Below are 19,334 nucleotides of genomic sequence, written 5' to 3'. Positions count from 1 at the left end.
CCACAAAAAAAAAGCCCAAATGTTTATGTCCCTTATATTACATTATTCTAAACCTCCTTTCATTATTTCTCATTTTACCATGACAATACCTGTTACATGATATGTTTCTCATAATAATTCAACATAAAATGTTGAAACATTATTTAGTGATTTCCATGAGAACTTTGAAATACAATTGCATAGTTGGTACAGAAGCTGTTGAGAGATTTATTTACCTCAAGTTCAGGAAGTAGAAAACTGAATTATATAATTAACTTGTGACATGTATTCAATTCCAGCATGGCCAAGGGTCAGTCCATAGATTCTGTGGCACTGAAACTTTTCCAATCCCCAAATTTTATTCTTACGATCGCACTGCCATCGTGACGTTCAAGTCAGATGAATACATGATTAATAACGGAGTCAGATTTTCCTATCAAGCTACAGGTAAGCTTGAAGAAATGTCTAAAAAAATCTATCTATTATTCCCTCCGTTTATGCCATACAGTGAAAAGCAATACAGACATCTGAAATCCTTACATGTTTCTGGTTTTCTGTCTCAAGGTTGCAGCAGAGAGTATAATCAGTCATTTGGTTACCTGAAGAGCCCTGGCTGGCCTGGTCGTCACCTCAATAATATGGATTGTTCTATCATTCTACGAGCTCCCCCAAATCACACAATATCTCTCTTTTTCCATGCTTTCAGTTTGGAAGACAGTATCCACTGTTCACGTGATTTCCTAGAGGTATCGAGCCAAGTATACATATTTTGTGGGCCTGTGTCAAAATGTGCTGAATTCAAAGGATATTAATAAGCTCTGATCAAGTCTGAGCTGAACTGACATAAGGGACTAATTTATTGCTACAGTTTTATGGTGAAAGGTACTTAGGTGTTATATTAAGAGATTAAACAATACCCACTACAGTAAGTCCAAAACCAGTGAATAAGTAGTTTCATTATTAGCTAACTCATCTTTACCTAGCGCTTGTTGAGGTTACCCAGTTAACAGAGCAATCTGGAAGAGTTTGCATTCGATATCAACCTTCATGCATGAACAGAAAGCCATAAACATGAATGCTTTTTTCCAGCAGTAGATTCCATCTGCTTGATATTTTTTTTCCCAAAAAAGCATTTTTAATTTTCTTAAAAAAAAAAAAAAAAAAAAGAGCTCTAGTGACAAGTGTAGGATACTTGCAAAGGCACTTTGTGTCAATAAAATGCATATCCTTCTCCTATGCAATCCTCACTCCTTCACTGGTCAGATGAGAAAAATCAGATATTTGTGGCAGAATCATTATTTAGTTCTCTTTTCATTTCCTCTTTACTGTCTCAAGAAATGGATCTGAGGATCAGCATTATTGGAGCTCAGACAAAAATCAAATTAAATCTGAGCTGTGTAATATGATCTGTGTCTTAATGTGACCAGGGAAAAGAGGGTAAAGAATTAATCTTTTTATCTGGAATATTAACATTTCTTATGAAAAGTAAAACATGGGTTTGCAAAAGCACTTCTTAGCTACTATTTAAGTAATTTTCTTCAGTCAGGAGATGCACCATACCATAAAATTTAGCTGCTTGTTTCTGATGATACTTATTCTGTGCAATTACTTACAAAACTCAGGCAGACTGGTTAATGGTCTTTTTTTCCCTTCTATACAAGAATATATAATAGTAAAAATAACAGTATTAAAATATGTAGTGACTTGAATGCATACCATAATTGTCATTTTATGCTGTGCTTGTATCACTGAATAATTGTACTGGTGTGTACCTGGCATAGGAATTTAATGTTGACAATGTTTTTTGTGTCCCTTGAAGGTCAGAAATGGGAGTGATGTGCAATCACCACTACTTGGCAGGTTCTGTGGAAACACTGTGCCCAGTCCCATCTTCCCCCAAAACTATGTTGTCTACCTTCGTTTCAAGAGTGATTTTTCAGGGGCTCATGATGGATATGAAATTACTTGGACTTCATCATCAAGTGGTAAGGCTGTAATTACAAAGTAATTCTACATCTTCCTTCCTACATAGAAGGAAAATGCAGCAATATGGAATTCTGCTATTTTTGGACTCTGCCTCATCAGCACTTTAGACCTTCCCCAGAGGACATAGTCCACCCTATTCAGTCACTGGAGAGAGGTAGTTGCTCCTCAAGACCAGGCAGGTGAGATTCATTTTATGAGATGGAGAAAATTCCCTCTCTCTAATGCTGACTTTAGCAGCCCCAGAGGATATAGTCCACTTAAGATGAAGATCAACTTCTTTCACTGAGAGGTCAGAAAATATCAGGAACATCTACCTTGGAATCCACAGAGTGGCAGCAGTGGTGGTGACTCAGCCTGCCTCGTTAATAGTCCAGTTGTGATATGCCCTAGGATCTAGGCACTGCTAAGCCTGAAGAAGACTGAAATTTGCCCCAAGACAATAAACTAACTATAATGTGTGATGACTATATCACAGACACACTCAAAAATGTCTTATGAAATGGCAGTGAACAGCTGGGTAATAGTTTGTTCATGACACTGAGTTACTGGAGGTAGGAGAGCTCATGACCACATGAAAAGCACTGCAGAATAACCATAAAGTACTGAGTGGCCTAATGATGAAAAGGCAGATAAAGCTCAGTGTAGGAAAGTGTCGATGAAGAATGTGGTCAAAAAAAGACAACCCTAACTTTACATACAAAAAGTTTGGCACTGAGTTGACTTTTAGTACTCAATAGCAAGATCTTCGGGGTAAAATAGTTTCATGAAAAGAAAAGCTGACTGCTCACTAAGGGTCAAGTAGGCTGGCAGAATGATAGGAATTGTTGTGAAAGGAAGAGAGAAGAAATAGAAAGCCACTGTATAAATCCATAGCTCATACACAAACTGAATTATGACCAGAACCAGACAGTTCTGGTCTTCTCCTCTTATAAAAATTAGGATTAACAAAGGGCTCAACATAAAAAATTGCTTCTGTATGAAGGATGCTGAGACTTGTTAATCTAGTTAAGAAACTACTGAAGTCTATAAAATTGAGTGATACTGAATGATAACTAGTGATTAACTGTTCATTGACTTTTCCCATAGAAGAACTAGAAGCCATCAGATACAGCCAGGAGTCAGCAGGTTCAAAACAAACTAAACAAACCAGTTCTTGACACAGTATGCAGTTAAGCTGTGGGGCTCCTTCCCATAGCATACTACAAATTTACATCGATTCAAAAACTACCCACACAAATTCATGGAAGACATTAGATAAACACTGACTAGAAAGATTCCACCTCTGAGAGCTGTGAGCTGAAAATTCTTGGAGACTGTGAAAGTAATCTGAGGCATGACCTGCACATTCTTACTCTATAGACTTGCATTTTTCCCAGGTCATTTGCTTCTGCCCACTGTTGAAGATGGAATTTTTGTATAAATGGCCCTTAGTTTACTGAATACAACTATTTTCTCTGAGTTGTTCTCTATATTTTTCTATCAGATGAGGATTCACTACTTTTCATGAAGAACAGTCAAAGAGAATTCATCTCTAGTTGAGTAGCTGGGAACTGAACTGACCAAGGCACTTTGGTTTTTAATATTCAGTGATATTTTTCTCAGGCTGCTGAAGCTAGACCCTCAGTTTTGTCTCTTATTGGAATAGTGCTGTTATCCACATTAGTTGTTACAGCTCACAGTGTCTCTGTTTTTCAGTGATACTACCAATACTGTACTAATGTACTAAATGATGTATTATTTTGTGAAATTAAGCCTTCTAGGCCAGTTAACAATGTCTGCTTCCAGGATGTGGAGGAACATTATATGGCACCACTGGCTCTTTTGCCAGTCCCAGCTACCCAGCAACTTACCCCAACAACACTGACTGTGAGTGGGCCCTTGCTGTGCCCCAGGGACGAATTGTCACAGTGAACTTTGATTTCATCAGCATCGATGACCCAGGGGATTGCAGCAGCAACTATCTGATCCTCTACAACGGGCCAGATGCCAGCTACCCCCCTGCCGGGCCATACTGTGGGATGGTATGTATTGCCTGCTGTCTGTGACCCTGTAAGGGGTTAAAATGATTATTTACTGTTCGATATACAAGACTGTTTCCCTAATTCTGGTATGAATTCCACATGAGTGGAAGTGAAGGCGCAAAGCATGTGAAGCACCTTAGAAGCCTTCCAATTCAGACCGTGCAGTGACATCTAGTGGGAGACATCAAGCTAGTTTGCTCCATATTTAGTTGTATTTGTGATTTAAATAGTTGCAATACCCTGAGGGAGAAATGCAGCAGCAGTATCTACCACAGACCTGAGGCCTCTTTCAATCTATGATCCAATATGTGCCTCAGTTTTAACACTCTCAGTGGCTCTTCCAAACGATCTTCACTTTCTCTAATGCTTTTTGTTTTTTTCTTGTCTTGAATTTTAGGATACAAACATCGCTCCATTTACTGCTACATCTCATCAAGTCTATATAAAATTTCATGCTGAATATGTGACTTTACCGTCAGGATTCCAGTTAAGCTGGGCAAGCTAGAACACTGTTTATGAGAAATACATATTACCATTCCTTGCTATACTGAAGAGACTTTAGATTATAAAGGAGGTTTGAAATCCAGTGATGACAACTGCAGCTGAAGTAAGGCCTTTTAAAAGTTACTGTAAGTGTTACTGTTATGAATTTAGGATTCTGTCAAAAAAAAGAAAAAAGTGATCTCCTGTTGTACTGACAATAAACTGTTATCTACCCAGGGAAAAGGAGTTTTTGCAATATACTTTTTATATTCTTCTACATAATTTCAAAGTTTTACAATTAATGCTATAAAAAGTGAATTAGCTGGGATAAAACTTCAACATGAAATTTATAAGAGGACCAAAGATATCAAATTGTTTTTATGTTGCTCTGAAGTTATGTGGTTTTGTTCCAAGTGCCCCTGAAAATGTCAGCTCAAGTTTTATTCAAATTGGATAAGATGAGAAATTGCAAAAAATGCCCCTGTCCTACAGCCTCTTACACAGCTAACCGTGCTGAAGAACTTTTAGTAACATGTGCATTGGATATAAGAACCCAGCTGAATCAGCACTTGAGCATTTACTGAAGTTTAACATAGCAAGGTCGTGATGTGGTTCTAAATCTTAACCACATTAAGAAGTAATGTCAGGATCAGAGCCCGAGGTTCAATATATACAAATGTCTGTAATTATACTTATTGAGTTATATTTTCAGGCTTCTAAATCTATTTTACAACTGAATATGAAAAACTTCTGAGTCTTTACCAACTATGTCACCTTTTTAGTCAAGTTTTAGGCGACTTCCTAGACATTTATGAAACAGATATAACTTCAGAATAGGGCAGTCATAGAAATATCAATTAATCTTTGACTACAATTAAATTTTCCTTTCCCTGGGCTAACACACATCAAACATAAAAGACGTTGTTGACAGGGCATACAGGGTATACTGTTTCCCACCATGAAACATTTTTTGTCACAACCCAGAACAAATGACCAATTCATTTCCTGAATGTCAACTGTGATGGACAGGCAAGAGAAAGTTGAACCACAGCAAAGGAACATGGGCCTTATCAGAACTCTCACTTCACAACTATTACAAAGAGTCATTCACAGTGAAAGCAATTCCTTAATGTGACTATAGCAAAAATTAATTATGAAATGACAATAAAGTATAAATGGCAGTTTTAACAAAATCTAGGAACTCTTTGAAGATTTCACAGTGAAGGCCAAAAAGCCACCATTCCACAAACACATAAAACTTTATAGCAGCTGAGCAGCTATTCCGGTTAAAATAAAATGTAGAAAAAACAAAGCAGGCAAAAAGGACAAGATACAAAATACAACTCAAAATCCTCTGATGGTAAGTTAGAAAGAGAGAAACCTGTTAATTCCCACTGGCCAACAGAATGAGATGTAAGCCAGCATTTTAAAATTGTACAAGGACTAAGAAAAACTGAGCCTGTGTCCAGGTGATATTCCTGCTAACATGCCTAAATATAAAATGGAAAAAGGAGAAATACTTGGTGTGGGATCAAACTGGCAGACATCTGTTCTGCTGAGCTGCTAGCAAAACAGAAAATTCCTCTAATAAGGGAAGATATAAAAAGACCCTAATGTCAAATAAAACATTTTCAGTTTAGTAGTCCAGAAAACTTTTGCTCTGAGTCCACTTCCAAACTGATGGCATATTTGCAATCAAAGGATGATGCAATCTTTGTCCATACTGTTTATTAAAACTCACTACAGGGGATAGCAAGCAGTAAAGAAAGAAACAGCTGAACTGCCTGGAGATGAAGCCACAAAATAAATTCTAAAGACAGCAATGAGTAAGTCACTCCAAGTGCAATCAAGCATGGATTGAGTTATTTGCCTACAAAGATAAGAAGGACTGTATTTCTTCCTGCATCACAGGGCTATGAATGTCTGTTTTGGCTCTGATCTTCCTATGAATCCCCGTGGATTTGGTGCAGTTGGTGCAGGGCAGAGAATCCCCTCAATATCTGGTTGCTGTCACTTGCTGGTAGGTGGCTGGAATGGAAACATCAGATTTTAGGCAAGAATTGGCTTGACAAGAATGTTGTCCTTTTCTGCATTTCTGCTGCAGCCTGGAGCACAGCTTGGCTGGAAGCCACAGATGAAAGGGAAGGATATGTCTCTCTAAACAACTCCCTGCCACTGCAGGCAGTGTTCTGTAGTCCATTGATTGCTCCTGTTAAAAGTGGATCAGTCCTGTCAGAAATGAGTTCTCACATTAAACCTTGGCTTTGTCGGGAGTGTGACAGAGCATAAACTGACAAACAGAAACCTGTACATGGTTTTAATGAATGAAGTTCATTAGTGGATTTTTGAGACTGGTATCAGTCACTGGTGATACAGTTTAAAGACAAAGTTTCCCAAGGACACCCCAGTCCCGGTGCTTGCTGAACTGGGGCTGGCCTCCTGCTGGCTTAGGGACTGGTATGCAGACATGATCTGGTGGCCTGTGATGTGCATGAGGCCATTCTGGTAACACAACCTTTGGCCTTAAGCTCTAGAGGGCAACTCTAGCTGAACTGGTGACTTTGCTGAAATCTGTACTTCAAAAAGGCTGATCTCACTAAGAAAAAAAACATGTTTCACTTTAAAGCAGATTAAATGCTATTGGACATCTTTTGATATGATAAATACTTGCTCTTGGCAAGACCTTTGGTCACAATATCAAATTTTATAGAATCATTGAACTTCTGCAGAATAAAAGACTGAAGAGCACTGGGAATGGGAGGAAGAAAAATTTTTAAGTTTTTTTTTAGTCTAACAATAAGTAATGATTGGTGCATCTTTAAATGTTAGAAATATTCAATAGTCATGCATAATTTTATTTACAAATGAGTAAAATGCACGAGGTTATTTAGAGAAAAAAAAAAGAAAGTCCAGCAGAGAATTTGTGCTCATGAAGACTGTTGAATGAAGCTCCTGGTACAAGGTTCAATTGATCTAGCCCAACTGACTCTCACCAAAAATAGTCAAAGTCTAAAATTAGAGTAAATTATCAAACCCATTCTTTTAAAAAAAACAGGAACAAAGTAACCCACTGCTGTCCTCTAACATTTTATATGAGGAACCACAACAGAAGTACCAACTGCAGAAGTATTAAAGTGGAGGTCCTTAGAGGAGAGAGCTAGTGCTAAGCCATGTTTCTATCTTGGAAGGTAAGGAGTAATTTAAAACGCTTTAAAATGAATGCACAGAAAATGCAAACAGGAAGAACTAAACAGATAATCTAAAAAGAATTATTCCATGAAACTTCTATGTGCTTTTTGCAGTGTACAATTCAAAAGACAAAATCTGTGTTTTAATAAGATTTATAGCTTCACTCACAATGCTGCCATGAATATCTTTGCTTTTATGTCTGTGCACATTGCTATTTTATAGATAATGTCATTGTTGTGAATGCTGCATGTCCATATTATGATACCTGCACAACTACAACCTCTCCCTGTCAATGACAAAGCACAGATAATGAAGTGCATATTTTCACTTCCTAGAGCCTGCATGTTTTCATTTTATACATCAATCGTCTTCTGCATGTTAGTATAGATATTTATTCTCATATAAAGGTAATTTTATGCGGCAGTTACATATGAATGGTAAGCCCTCTGAAGACCAGGATTTGAAGAATAAGAACTAAAAGGTCCATAACAGTGTTTTTAATTGCCCTTCCCATGTGACAGGACTATTCTTTATAAACAATAAATAACAAGTAATACCACAATGAGATATTGTTAGGACTATAGTTACTTGAAGTAAAGAAGACAGAAGATATTCAGCTGAAATGCTAGAAATCATGGTGCTGGTCAATTTAAAACACTAGCTAATTTTAGTTAAATTTTCAAAGCAATTTTGACTGAAAAACAGTTTTCAATTTGTTCATAAAGCAAAGGAGGAGGTGTCTAAGTTTCCCATAACAACTCAGGATAAGTGTCCTAGGCATCAGAATTAACATATTTAGCATAATTATTTTTTGTCAACTGCTGAACTAAAACTACAGAATTATTCTGCAGTCCTAATTTAAATGAAATGCAACAAAAATTCATAGGACTGACTACTGTTCATAATACAGAACCACTGCAACAATACAGGGTTACTAACAAATAAATGTTTAAAATGTTTATTAAGTGATAATTAAAATAGAGGCCAAATTTTGCTTTTATAAGAAAAAGGTCAGCAAAATAAATATTGCATGCCACTTATCACACTTACTTAGTGTAATGGTGATGGATACATCTGTAGTAGCAGTGCCCAAAAGTGGTTTTGCAGGGGCATGTTGCTGTTGTATCGCTTTGAGCACATGCTAACCCTGCATTAATGTTGTCCATTATCATAGCTTTTCTTGGAGGTGAAAAAAGATAAAAATAGAATAATAATGCAAAACCTCGATTCCTTGGTTGGAAGAACTACCTAGGACAGTGAGAGCAAGGGCGGGGGCAGAGCCACTGATCCCCTTGCTGCTTCCCAGCACAGTGAAAGGAAGCAGTGGGAGCCACATCCAGCACTCACTGCCTGATCAGAGCAGGCTGGGAGCACTGTTGCAGGGGCAACTTTTCCCTCCTCTGACCACTACAGGGCAGCTGCAGCTCTGTCATACAGTCCTGGCCATATATCTACCTCATAGTCACCTACTTCAGCTTGCTGTCCTAAGGACAGAAGGCATACACCAGCCTCTGCAAAGAATTTAGGCATCTGCTCATCTCACATTTAAGCCAAGTGACAGATTTAGAACAAATCTGACAGATAGCAAAGATATTTTGTAGCTGTTTCATAAGCAAAAAAATCAGTAGCTTGATGGCCTAAATTAGAAAAGCCTGTACTGTGAGCTCAAGCACTGTACATGTGGGGAGGGCTCCACTGGCTTGTCCCCAGGCACAGGTTGACCAGCCTCTAGCAGGGGGTATACAGCAGGAGCTAAGGATATTTGGGGCTAAAGGGGTTACATAAGAACTTGATGGACTGGGAGAGGTGGTGGGGGATAAGAGAGGGGCCACTGGGTTACTGCAGTGGCATAGGCCCCCTGCAGGAAATTACTCTTCAGGAGTTTGACTGCTGAAGGGAAAATGTGCATAATTTTTCATGACCAAGAAATGACCTGACCCTTGGACAGTGTGGCTTGTGAACCTTCTTTCCCACTCCTTCTCAGACAACTGGTATTTAGTGCTCCACGAGATGCTGACAAACTTTAACAGCAAAGCTCGACAGCAACTCCTCTGCCAAATCCAGCACGGACCTGACTGGGGTATGGATTTGTGCACTTAGACAAAAGGTTTGCTCAGGCAGGAACCAAAGTAGGTTGCATAGAAGGTATGAGTGATAGATGAACTTGTTACATAACAACAGGATAATGAAATTAGGAGGATGGTAAAAAAAAACCCACAATCCTGAGAAAAGGGAGTAATGAAAATATGTTTATTAAGTGAGGAGTAATTAAATATTTCTATGGTAGGGGAAGAATGTGGATATCTAGGCAACGTACAACGTTCTGATCACTGCATAAGTGGGGCAAAGAGAAGCCAGGTGAGCTTTGCATTAGCCACAAAAACATTGTTTTGTGAGTATCTTGTTACAGTCACATGTGCTCTTTGTTGGAATAAGGAAGTTAGGACCATATTTATAGACAATAAATCTGCCTGAGCCTTTGCTACTAAATGAAGCCTGCAATCATTCCCTCTGAAATAAGAACTGCAAACATGTTTGCACCTACATCTTTAGGACAACTGACTGCTGACAGTCAGGGCATTTTCTTAGGCAGAAAAGGGATCCAGATTCATGCTCCTAGAGACAAAAAAGAGCTGCATATCATTGTCTTGTGCATGTGAGTGACAGTGTGTTCTGTGCTGAGAAATCCAGATAAAAGGAAGGTCTTCCACTTGTGTAAGAAAGACCTGAAAGCAGCCTGTAGGTACAGGAAAGGCTCAAGGTAGTAAACACCATCTGGGTGTCTAAGAAAATGCCCTGACTGTCACCATTAATGGCAGCCCATAATTAAATCCTTACATTCCTAAAAAAGGTAAAGTTGAAGTTGTGCCTCCAGAAAGTTTGTTATTTGCTGGCTTAGGCACATTCCCACTCATCATCTTTCGGCTAGCTTGTTATTTTAGGCTAACATCATGGAGCACATATGCAAAATTCAAAGCTTTGGTTCTCAACAGGTAGCCTAGCCTTAGGTAATTTTATAGATTTTGCCATTAATTGCTCTGAGCTTCCATGTCTGTGTAACAACAGGAAGTAGGAGCTTCTTATCTCCTATCAAAGATGTTACAGCATAAATACATTCTGGGCAGTAAGGCTGTGACTCCAACATCATGGTGTGACAACTAAAAGTGCTCAGAACCTGGGTCCAGCCTTGTCACTAGGTCTGCAACTAGAACTGAGTAGACAATCCACGAAGGCATCTTAAGAAATGGAAACCGCTGATTCAATGTTCCCTTTTGTTTGCTTGGTTGGGTTTTTTGATAATGTCTTTTCCCTCAGAAAGCCTTTGCCAACTTCACCGGGCTCTAACCTCCCCTTGTCCCGACCGCTCCCTCAGGGCCGGGGCGCGCCCCCGCTTTCCGGGCCGGGAGCTGCGCTGCGCCTGCGCGCGCGGGCGGGGCGGGAGGCGGCGGGCGGGGCCCGGCGGGGCGGGGCGGGCGCGTGCAGACCAGGGATCCGCCGGGATCCGCCCGCTGTTCCCCCCGCGATCCCGCTGTGTCTTGCCTGGTGTCCCGCCGTATCCCCTCGCGTCCCGCCGCACCACAGCGCGGTGAGTCCCCTCGGGGGCAGCGGCGGGCCTGTCCCTCCGCGCGGGGGCGGGAGGGCGGCCGGCATCCCGGCCAGTGCTCCGCTGGGCTGGGCTGGGCTGGGCTGGGCTGAGGCGGGCGCGGCGAGACGGGATGGGACGGGGCCCGCCGGCGGCGCGGAACGGGCGGGCTCGCTGCCCTCGGACCCCTCGGGGCCGTCCCGGCGCTGTCCCGGTGGGAGCCCCGGCCGGCTCACGGTGTCCGTTTCTGCCCCTCCCAGACCATGTCCAAGTCGCTGAAGAAGATCGTGGAGGAGAGCAGGGAGAAGAACCAGCCCGAGGTGGACATGTGCGACCGGGGCATCTCCAGCATGCTGGACGTGCCTGGCCTGTGTAGGTACTGGCGGGCGGGCACAGCGCGGAAACTTCCTTATTTGTCCCGGGCGAGCCGGGGCCGCCGCCCGGGGCCGGGGCCGGGGGGGACCGGGCCGCCCCGCCCCGCTCCGGCCTCTGCCCCGGACCCGCTGCCCCGGGCGGGTCGCCCGAGCCTCCTCCGTGCAGGGGAGACCTGACGCTTTGGACACTGGGGGCTTTGGGAGAGATCCGTGGGCAGGGGAACACGCCCCGCTTCAGGCTCCCGTCAGCACCGCCAGGGCAGCCCTGCACCGGAGGGACCGGCGTGGGGAGCAGGGGCTCCCTCCCGGCACCTGAAGCGCTCAGCGTTCCCTGTCGCACTGCTGGCATTCTGGCACTTGAGTGATGGGAAGACTTTGCCTCCTCTCTGCCTTGCTACCGAAACAAAAACACCATGCAAGCAGCATCTCCACAGTTTTTAGGAAGGGATAGGGTGACATCGCCCTGGGACTATGCGTGGCTGGTGTCTGAAGGAGAGGACAGTAGCACTGTGTTACAAATACAGCAGCATGATACTTCAGATATTAAATGATTGCACATGCTTCCTGAACCGTGACAGGATGTTGCTGCTGGTATGTTGCATTTGCTGTGGTTAATTTACATCAAATGCAAGATACCAATAACAGCATGCTGTCACAGTTCTGGAGAACACATAAATGAAGAGTCAGGTGCCTTTCCCTTGCTTTTGCTTTTTCTGAAAATGCACATGATGTTATGGCACAGCCAATATGCAGGGAGTTAAAGTTGTGATTGGTTGTAGTGTGCCACAGTCTGAAATTTTCCTGAATGCATGAAGTTTTGAGACAAAAAAGCAAAATCTCAACCAACCCAGGTACTTAAAATTGTAACTATCCTGGTTTACCTCTTTACCATGTTTGTTAAATTTGATAGCAGCCAGGAGCAAATGTACATAACTCTTCTTATAAGATGGGCATGAGTATAGCTCGCTACCAGTTTGCCATTACCTGCAGAGTCAGGAGCACACCAAGGTACCTGCAGTCACATCAGTAAAAGATGAAGTCTTAAGTCCAGTTTAACAGAACTAGGTTCTGTACTGAAGTCTTCATCATGTACTATTTCTTTTCCTGGGTCTGGGTTGTGTGTGGGATTTTGGGAAGATGATGTTGTAAAGACTGCACATGTGAACTCACATTAAATAGAAAGCTTCTTTGTATTTCTATTGGACGGGCAGTTATCTGAGGCAAAGTAGTGTTTAGCTCACATTAACTACAGATCAGTTTTCAGAACTATATTTATACCTGTCAGGTAGCAATAGATGTTGAGTGTGTGGGGCAGCAACAGAATACTTGTAACAGTTGGTTTTGTTAAATAGGCTTGGCGCCTGTTATCAACACTAAACACATAATTAATTAGTCAGCTTTGATCTTTAGGTGGGGAAAAAAGATAATGTTGAAGCACGTTGGTAACGCTAAAAAGAAAAAAAGCTTTTCTTGTGCAAAGACTGTTTTGGGTTTGTTTTTCAGGCAGAGCCAGGGACCACAAGGTGGGACACTGTGGTCCACGGATAGTCCTTGATACCAGGCTGCTAATTAAGCATCTGAGGTGTCTTTGACAGGGAGCTCCCTACATGAAGTGTAGACTCATGGTACCCTGGTTAGGCTGCACTGCATCAGAGAAGTCTGTGTGCAGATACTCCTGGTGCACACTGAGTGACTTGATCTAGCATGGGGATTTGGGCCCTTCTCCAATTTGAGATGAAAGTTAGGAAAGGAGGAAATGATGACTGATTTCTGTTAGGTTAATTTATTATTCAGTTACTTTGCTCCCTGACAGAGAAAACATAAGTTGGGGTCTTTGTTTCAGTTTGGTTTTTTTAGTGTTTGGTTTGGTTTTGGTTTTTTGTTTGTTTTTTTATAGTCAAGATATTTGCTTTCTGGATGAGGAATACGTTCTGCCAGATATGCCTTTAAAAAGGTAAAGAATAGGTATTACCTCTGAATTTTTGGTAACGGTTTGAGAAAATGTTAAATGTGTTGTTTTCAAACCCTGTCATCTGACTCTGAATGGGTGGTCTTTTCTAGTATAGATTGGGTATTTTGTTTGTCTCTGGCTCTCAGAAGTGGCATGGAAGCTACATGAGTCTGACATGGTACCTTCCTTTCTTGGTGTGTTGGGTATCTTTCCAGGGCAGTGTTAAAGCTTGCCTTTTCAGCAACTTTTTTAATTTATTTTTTTTTCCACAAAATAAAGATCTCCGTTAAAAGCAACCATCACTATTCATGCCCAGCAACTGTTCTTTCACAGCATTTTGTCTTTTAGAAGGGCCACTAGTAGAGGTTCAGAGATAAGCGTAAGTTTAGACTATGATTGGAGGGAACATTTTTAGCTATTTGAGGTTTAAAGACTTGGTAGCTTGGAGGATATGCCTAAGTTACTCTGCTCAATAACCCCTGATAAAGATTTCGTCTCATGTAATTATTAGTGATGGTAAATACCCCTACCACATTGGCCAGTAACTCTTAAAGGTAAGCTGCTCGCTATAGTCCTTACTCTTCAAGGAAAGGAACAAGCCTTGCCCCACTGCATGTTTGAGTACTTGCTGCAGAGTGACTAGTGAACTTGTATTTAAGCTTTCTTAATTCACTTAGAGTTACTGCAAGCACAAGGATTTGGAAGCAGAGTACCATGCAACATCTGTTTGGTGTGCCAGTCCTTCTCCTTAGGTGTAGACCTATTCTTGTCATGTGTGTTTAAAAAAAAAACAGAAACCAACAAAATGTGACATAGAAGACTGGTGTTATATGGGGGCAGAGAGGAGCAAAGGGCTTGGATACAATTCTCTTCTGGCTTCTCTTTTCAGTCTGATGAATTACTTGCTACAGTACAAGGCAGTCACCACTTGTATTTTCTTTTACCTTAACTTCCACCCTCTGTAGCAGCTGTGGGAGATACAAAACAGACAACATTTGCCTCTGTCAAATACTAATGTCTCTTTCCAAATCAAGATGCAATACTTCTATCTGAAAAGAGACTGACACTTGGTATCTGAAGCTGTCTTAAGCTAGCTTAGACCTTTACATCTTGGCAACCTTTACATCTCTTCCCACTTTTGTGTTTAGCAAGAGTGGAGTTACCAGCTTATTTGTAATGTGGCATTCAGATTCCCAAAGAAAAGTTCCATAGTTCCTTAACCACTCCTTGCCCAGGAGTTCATTAATGTCATTAGAAATAGAGTTCTATTTTTGGAATGTCCCTCAAATCCAGGTACTTCCATGTTGCCTTCTAATGACTTAAAGTACAAACTAGAATTGTATTACAGGCTTTTAGAGCACCTAAATTTTTGATGCTTTCAGAATTGTAATACAAGACAGCTCTTTTCATAGAAGTTCTGTAGGAAAGAGATTTCATTTGAGACAGAAAATATCCCTTGATCTGAATGTTCTGTGCTTTAGCTTGTCATATTAATTCAAAGACCACGTGAAACAGTTTCAAGCATTAAAGACTATTCTTATTATTCCAGCATATAATAAATGTTATACCATTTGTGAGCACATATACACACTATAGTTGTGCATCCTCCATACACAAATAGTATTAAAAAATATCTTGCCCTGTGGAAGTGTTCTATGGTGTTGGTTTGGTTTTTTTTATTTCATATTATGACATAAATAGATGATCTTTGTTTATAAAGCACCCACTATGGACGGGTAACGGTAGAGAGCGCCAATAGGCACCCTGTAGGGTGAACAGGCAAATTCAGCACATAGAGAATGATGTGCCCTTCCCCTAGCCTAGCAGTGGTTAGAGCACTTATTGGTAGAACTTTGAACAGCCATCAACAGCTATGGAATTGTTTGTGGGAGTATGGACCAGTCTAATGTAAGTGTCTTTTAAGAGGCTGATATGAAGAAGCTACAAATTAAGGAATTATTTTGCCCAAATAACTTGAGGCATCTGCTCTGTTGTCAGGGAGATTTACTCTGTAAGTGTTAATTTGCTCTCATTATCATTCCATCTGTAAGATATTCATATTTTGCGTAAAGTACATGCCTGTGTGGTAGGAATTAACATGCCTAGAATTATTTATCAGAAAGTTAGTGTTGATATAATTGTTCGTTCCTAAAATAACCAAAGCACAGAAGATGAAGAGGCAAGCTACTGTAACAATACTGAAATGCTCATCCTGCATTAACTTCCTCCAGTGGGACAGACAGTGCCTTATCTTGGCTCAGCAAGATTGCTGGGGTCTTCCTGTTTTGTGGGTGTTTTTTGTTTTCTTTTTTTGTAATTTATTTTACCCTGGGTTTAGTTGGGTTTTTGTTGATTTTTTTTTTTTTTTGACAGGGGGATGGAGTTTTTTGTTTGTTTATTCTTTCCTTTTATAAAAAAAATAGGTTGAGTAGTGTCATCCAGATATTTTGTGTAAAGGTAGCTTGCAGTGCATGTGTGCTGCTGTCTAGCATTTGAGGCAGTTCGGTGACTTTATACTTCTGTGGTGCAAATAAGTTGTATGCGAGTGGTGTCTCCTTATAAGCTGGCTTCTTGTATGAGTTAAATATTATTTGGCATGCTTTTCTTTTAAATATTGAATTACATCTTGAGCACAGAAAAGCAAATCCTCAGCCCTTTTTTTAGTCCATGTGAGTTGTCATTCTGATTTGTATGCTTATAATGGGTGTTTCACTTAGTGGAGCGTGGGGAGGGGAAGACATTACCATTTCCTGTCACTACCTTGAAAAGTTTCTTTTATTTTGATACCTTGGACATGTCTAGCCTTAGCATTAACAAATTCATAGAAGTCATATCCTCATGGAAGAGGTAGTTCATGAGCAGAAAAGAGTTAAGAAAGTCCTATCATATTGGTGGTATATGAACTAAATTTGGGCTTTCCTCATGTAGTTTCTCAAGTCGTTCTAGCTGCTTGTTAAAAGGCACTTGGTGGGGATTGATGGTCTTAATGTAATGAAGTTCATTATGGACTCTGACAAAGTAAAGAACAGATTGTCTGAATTTTGGATTCTTCTGTGAAGCTGGCAGAGCTCTGCAAAACTGGAATGAACTAGTTAAGGCCACAGAAGTGTGGTGATACCTTCGGTCCTTGTCCTTCTCTAGTAAACCATAGGAACCGTCAACTTCAAAGGGAAAAAAGAAATAGTGCAGAAGTTCTTTTAGAATCAACTCTATGCCTGACTGCCCAATTTGACATCCCAGTCCTGCACCTACAGTTCAGTGTGGGTGTTGGGGGACCTTTGGGCAGCAGTGATGCAGGGTCCCACCTGCTCAGAGCCCAGTTATCATAGTACTTGTGGCAAGATACTGACTCTTTAGTATGGAGGTGAGGTGGTGTTGGTCTTTTTTGCCACTGTAGTTACATCATGCCTTTTAAAGCCTAAAGCTCTTTATGGAGGCTGCTGCTTTTGTCTGCCCTTTATTGCTGGCTTTCCTACAATATTCTTACAGACTTTCTATGGGCTTCTTTCCCTGTGCTCCTGTTCTATATTGTGAGGTGGTGCAGGCAGTACTTAAAGTGCTCATATTTTAGTAGAAATTTAGGATGGGTAAAATGTTTCTTCCTTTCTCCACCCTGCCTTTCCTTCCTCTACAACCTGCAATTGCATAGGGAACTGTGGTGATGCTTTCTTTTTTTGCACTGAACTTTCTGATCTGATGGTGCTTGTGACTGCTTTCATTCTGTTAACAGGTTATAATTGCCTGTGTTATGTCATGAGCTTTTTCAAGGGTTACTGAAAGGGGCTGCTGTATCAGTGAGTAGAAGCTCTCCAAGTCATGTTTGATGCAGTAACAGAAATGGGGACAGGGGAGTAGCTGGATGTGTCCTTTAGTCTTGAGTTTGTCTTGTTTGTTGTGACAGTGCACAAATCTGAAGTTACTGCAGTGGAGAGAATAACTTTCCTATTTTCTTTTCAGCTGGAATAGATACAAGTTCTCAGTTGCCATGTCCATAAACTAATTTCTTTCTCTCTTTATTTGCAGTTACGTTGTCTCATATCACACAGCTAGTTCTGAGTCACAACAAACTTACATGTAAGTATATTCCTGTATTTAGACTTCATTACAGGCAGTTGAGTTGAAAATGTGACACTGTTTGATATTTTTTTGTAATAGAACACAGTGTCACTGTTAAGAGTATTTCTTGGTGTAGTGCTTCATTAAAAATAAAGACATTGAGGATGTGACTTAGCAGCCACGTTCAACATGCCTTTTCATCTTCAGTACAGATCTGCAGTGTACTGGAAGATCTGGAATTCTCAGTCTTTTTACCAGTTCAGCCAGAAATCCATTTCCTACCATGGCTCCGAAGTCCTTATGTTTAGATGAGGACTTCTGAAATTTTTAACTGTACCAGAAATGATAGAGTTTGCATTTTAGTGCTAATTAATTTGACTGAAGCAAAACAGATTACAGCTCCACCGCATTATGTCTATAACCAAACATATGTGAGCAAAGCCAACCGAATGTAAGCATCAGGCATGGGAGTCAAGCAGCATACTTCTGTTAAAAAAAAAAAATCTTCTGAGTGTAAGTTTTCTCTTGCTTGTACTGCACACACCGCCTTCAGTTATTACCTTGTGAATCCTGCTTCCCACAGTGAAGAAGCCTTTAAGTGAGGTGTTGGTAAATAGCATGTAATGAGAGCAATGTAAACATGAAATGTAACTTGGTGGAGGCAGATATCAGGCTGACTTTTGCAAGGCAGAAGTGTTTGTGGGGTTTGGGGGTTTTTTTGGTTTTTTGTTGTTGTTTTTGTTTTGGTTTTTTTGTGTTTTGTTTTGTGGGGTTTTTTTGTTTGTTTTTGTGGGGGTTTTTTTTGGGGGGGGGTGTTGTTTTGTTTTGTTTGGGGGTTTTTTGGTAGTAGAATGCTTCAGGTTTATCCATCACTGTCTTGTTGAAACATTCCTGCTTCTTGGTTGCTGAAATTCAAGCAGTGAATTTTATCTCATATTGTTGCTGCATCTTCTAAAGAGAAGTGTTGGTTTTGCTGATGTTCTTGTTGTCTGCTCTCTGCACATGCCAGTGGATTTCTCTCTCAACCAGTCCTTCCGTTTTTGGAACTCAATTGAAGAGTGTATGAAATGGGGAGGGGAATGGAACCACCAAAATGGGTTTGTGTTGATGAGAGGACTGGTTAGGTGCTTTAGCATGTACCCAAGGAAATCCTTACAAATTGAGATAGATTTAAAAAAAAACACAAACAACCCCCCCAAAAAAACAATCCATTAAAACCCAACCTATTGAACTCTTGCACTACTTGCTGCATGAGCTCTAAGGTAGTATGTTATTTAAAACATGAATTAATGCAAAAATTTCACTAAAGGCTCTGAGCATTTGCAGAGGATTAAACATGAGGAAAAATGTAAATATTCTTAGATTCGAGTACTTAAACACTTATCTGGATGCAGTTTATTGGGTACTAATGTGTAGCTTAAAGGGTTTGTAGCAGTAAATAGATGAAACTATGCGGACTGAATGGCTGTAAGAATTATGATTTAGTTATTCTGGGCCTTGCTTCTAGTTGTGTAGTGTCCTCTAGATTGGCATATTGCTGTTTGTTTTTGTCCCTATGGTAGTTTTCAAAGAATCTCAACTTAATTATAGATGTGACCAACAGTTTCCTGCCATCTATCAGGTAAATGATGACTGATGGGTAAATTGATGGGCAAATCGTGGCAGGAAAAATCCTTATCATCACTACTAAACATGCAGCTCTATCACTGGTT

General features: G+C 40.6%; 2 protein-coding genes across 5 annotated transcripts in view; both read left to right on the top strand.

Annotated features, from left to right (window-relative positions):
• CUBN (cubilin) overlaps positions 1 to 4,712 on the top strand; it is a 143,353-nt gene extending 138,641 nt beyond the window's left edge. For both annotated transcript variants that reach the window (XM_064634368.1, XM_064634362.1), the window contains exons 63-67: positions 279 to 426; positions 544 to 725; positions 1,799 to 1,964; positions 3,751 to 3,986; positions 4,384 to 4,712. In XM_064634368.1, coding sequence (XP_064490438.1) covers positions 279 to 426; positions 544 to 725; positions 1,799 to 1,964; positions 3,751 to 3,986; positions 4,384 to 4,491 — 840 coding nt within the window. In that variant the 3' untranslated portion in view covers positions 4,492 to 4,712. The remainder of the gene's footprint in view (positions 1 to 278; positions 427 to 543; positions 726 to 1,798; positions 1,965 to 3,750; positions 3,987 to 4,383) is intronic.
• A 2,798-nt stretch (positions 4,713 to 7,510) lies between these two features.
• RSU1 (Ras suppressor protein 1) overlaps positions 7,511 to 19,334 on the top strand; it is a 103,405-nt gene continuing 91,581 nt past the window's right edge. For 2 of the 3 annotated variants that reach the window (XR_010424939.1, XM_064634379.1), the window contains exons 1-3: positions 11,091 to 11,244; positions 11,502 to 11,613; positions 17,590 to 17,640. Coding sequence is in view for 2 of the 3 variants with exons in the window: in XM_064634379.1 (XP_064490449.1) it covers positions 11,505 to 11,613; positions 17,590 to 17,640 (160 nt within the window). In the remaining variant the exon portion in view is untranslated. Of the gene's footprint in view, positions 7,658 to 11,090; positions 11,245 to 11,501; positions 11,614 to 17,589; positions 17,641 to 19,334 lie in introns of those variants that run through there. The other variant, XM_064634390.1, reaches the window with a different exon arrangement.

The sequence above is a fragment of the Pseudopipra pipra genome, chromosome 1 (assembly GCF_036250125.1).
Source record: "Pseudopipra pipra isolate bDixPip1 chromosome 1, bDixPip1.hap1, whole genome shotgun sequence".
NCBI classification, from domain to species: Eukaryota; Metazoa; Chordata; class Aves; order Passeriformes; family Pipridae; genus Pseudopipra; species Pseudopipra pipra.
The sequence above is the reverse complement of the archived record's forward strand: the minus strand, read 5'-3'. Positions and strand labels throughout refer to the sequence as shown.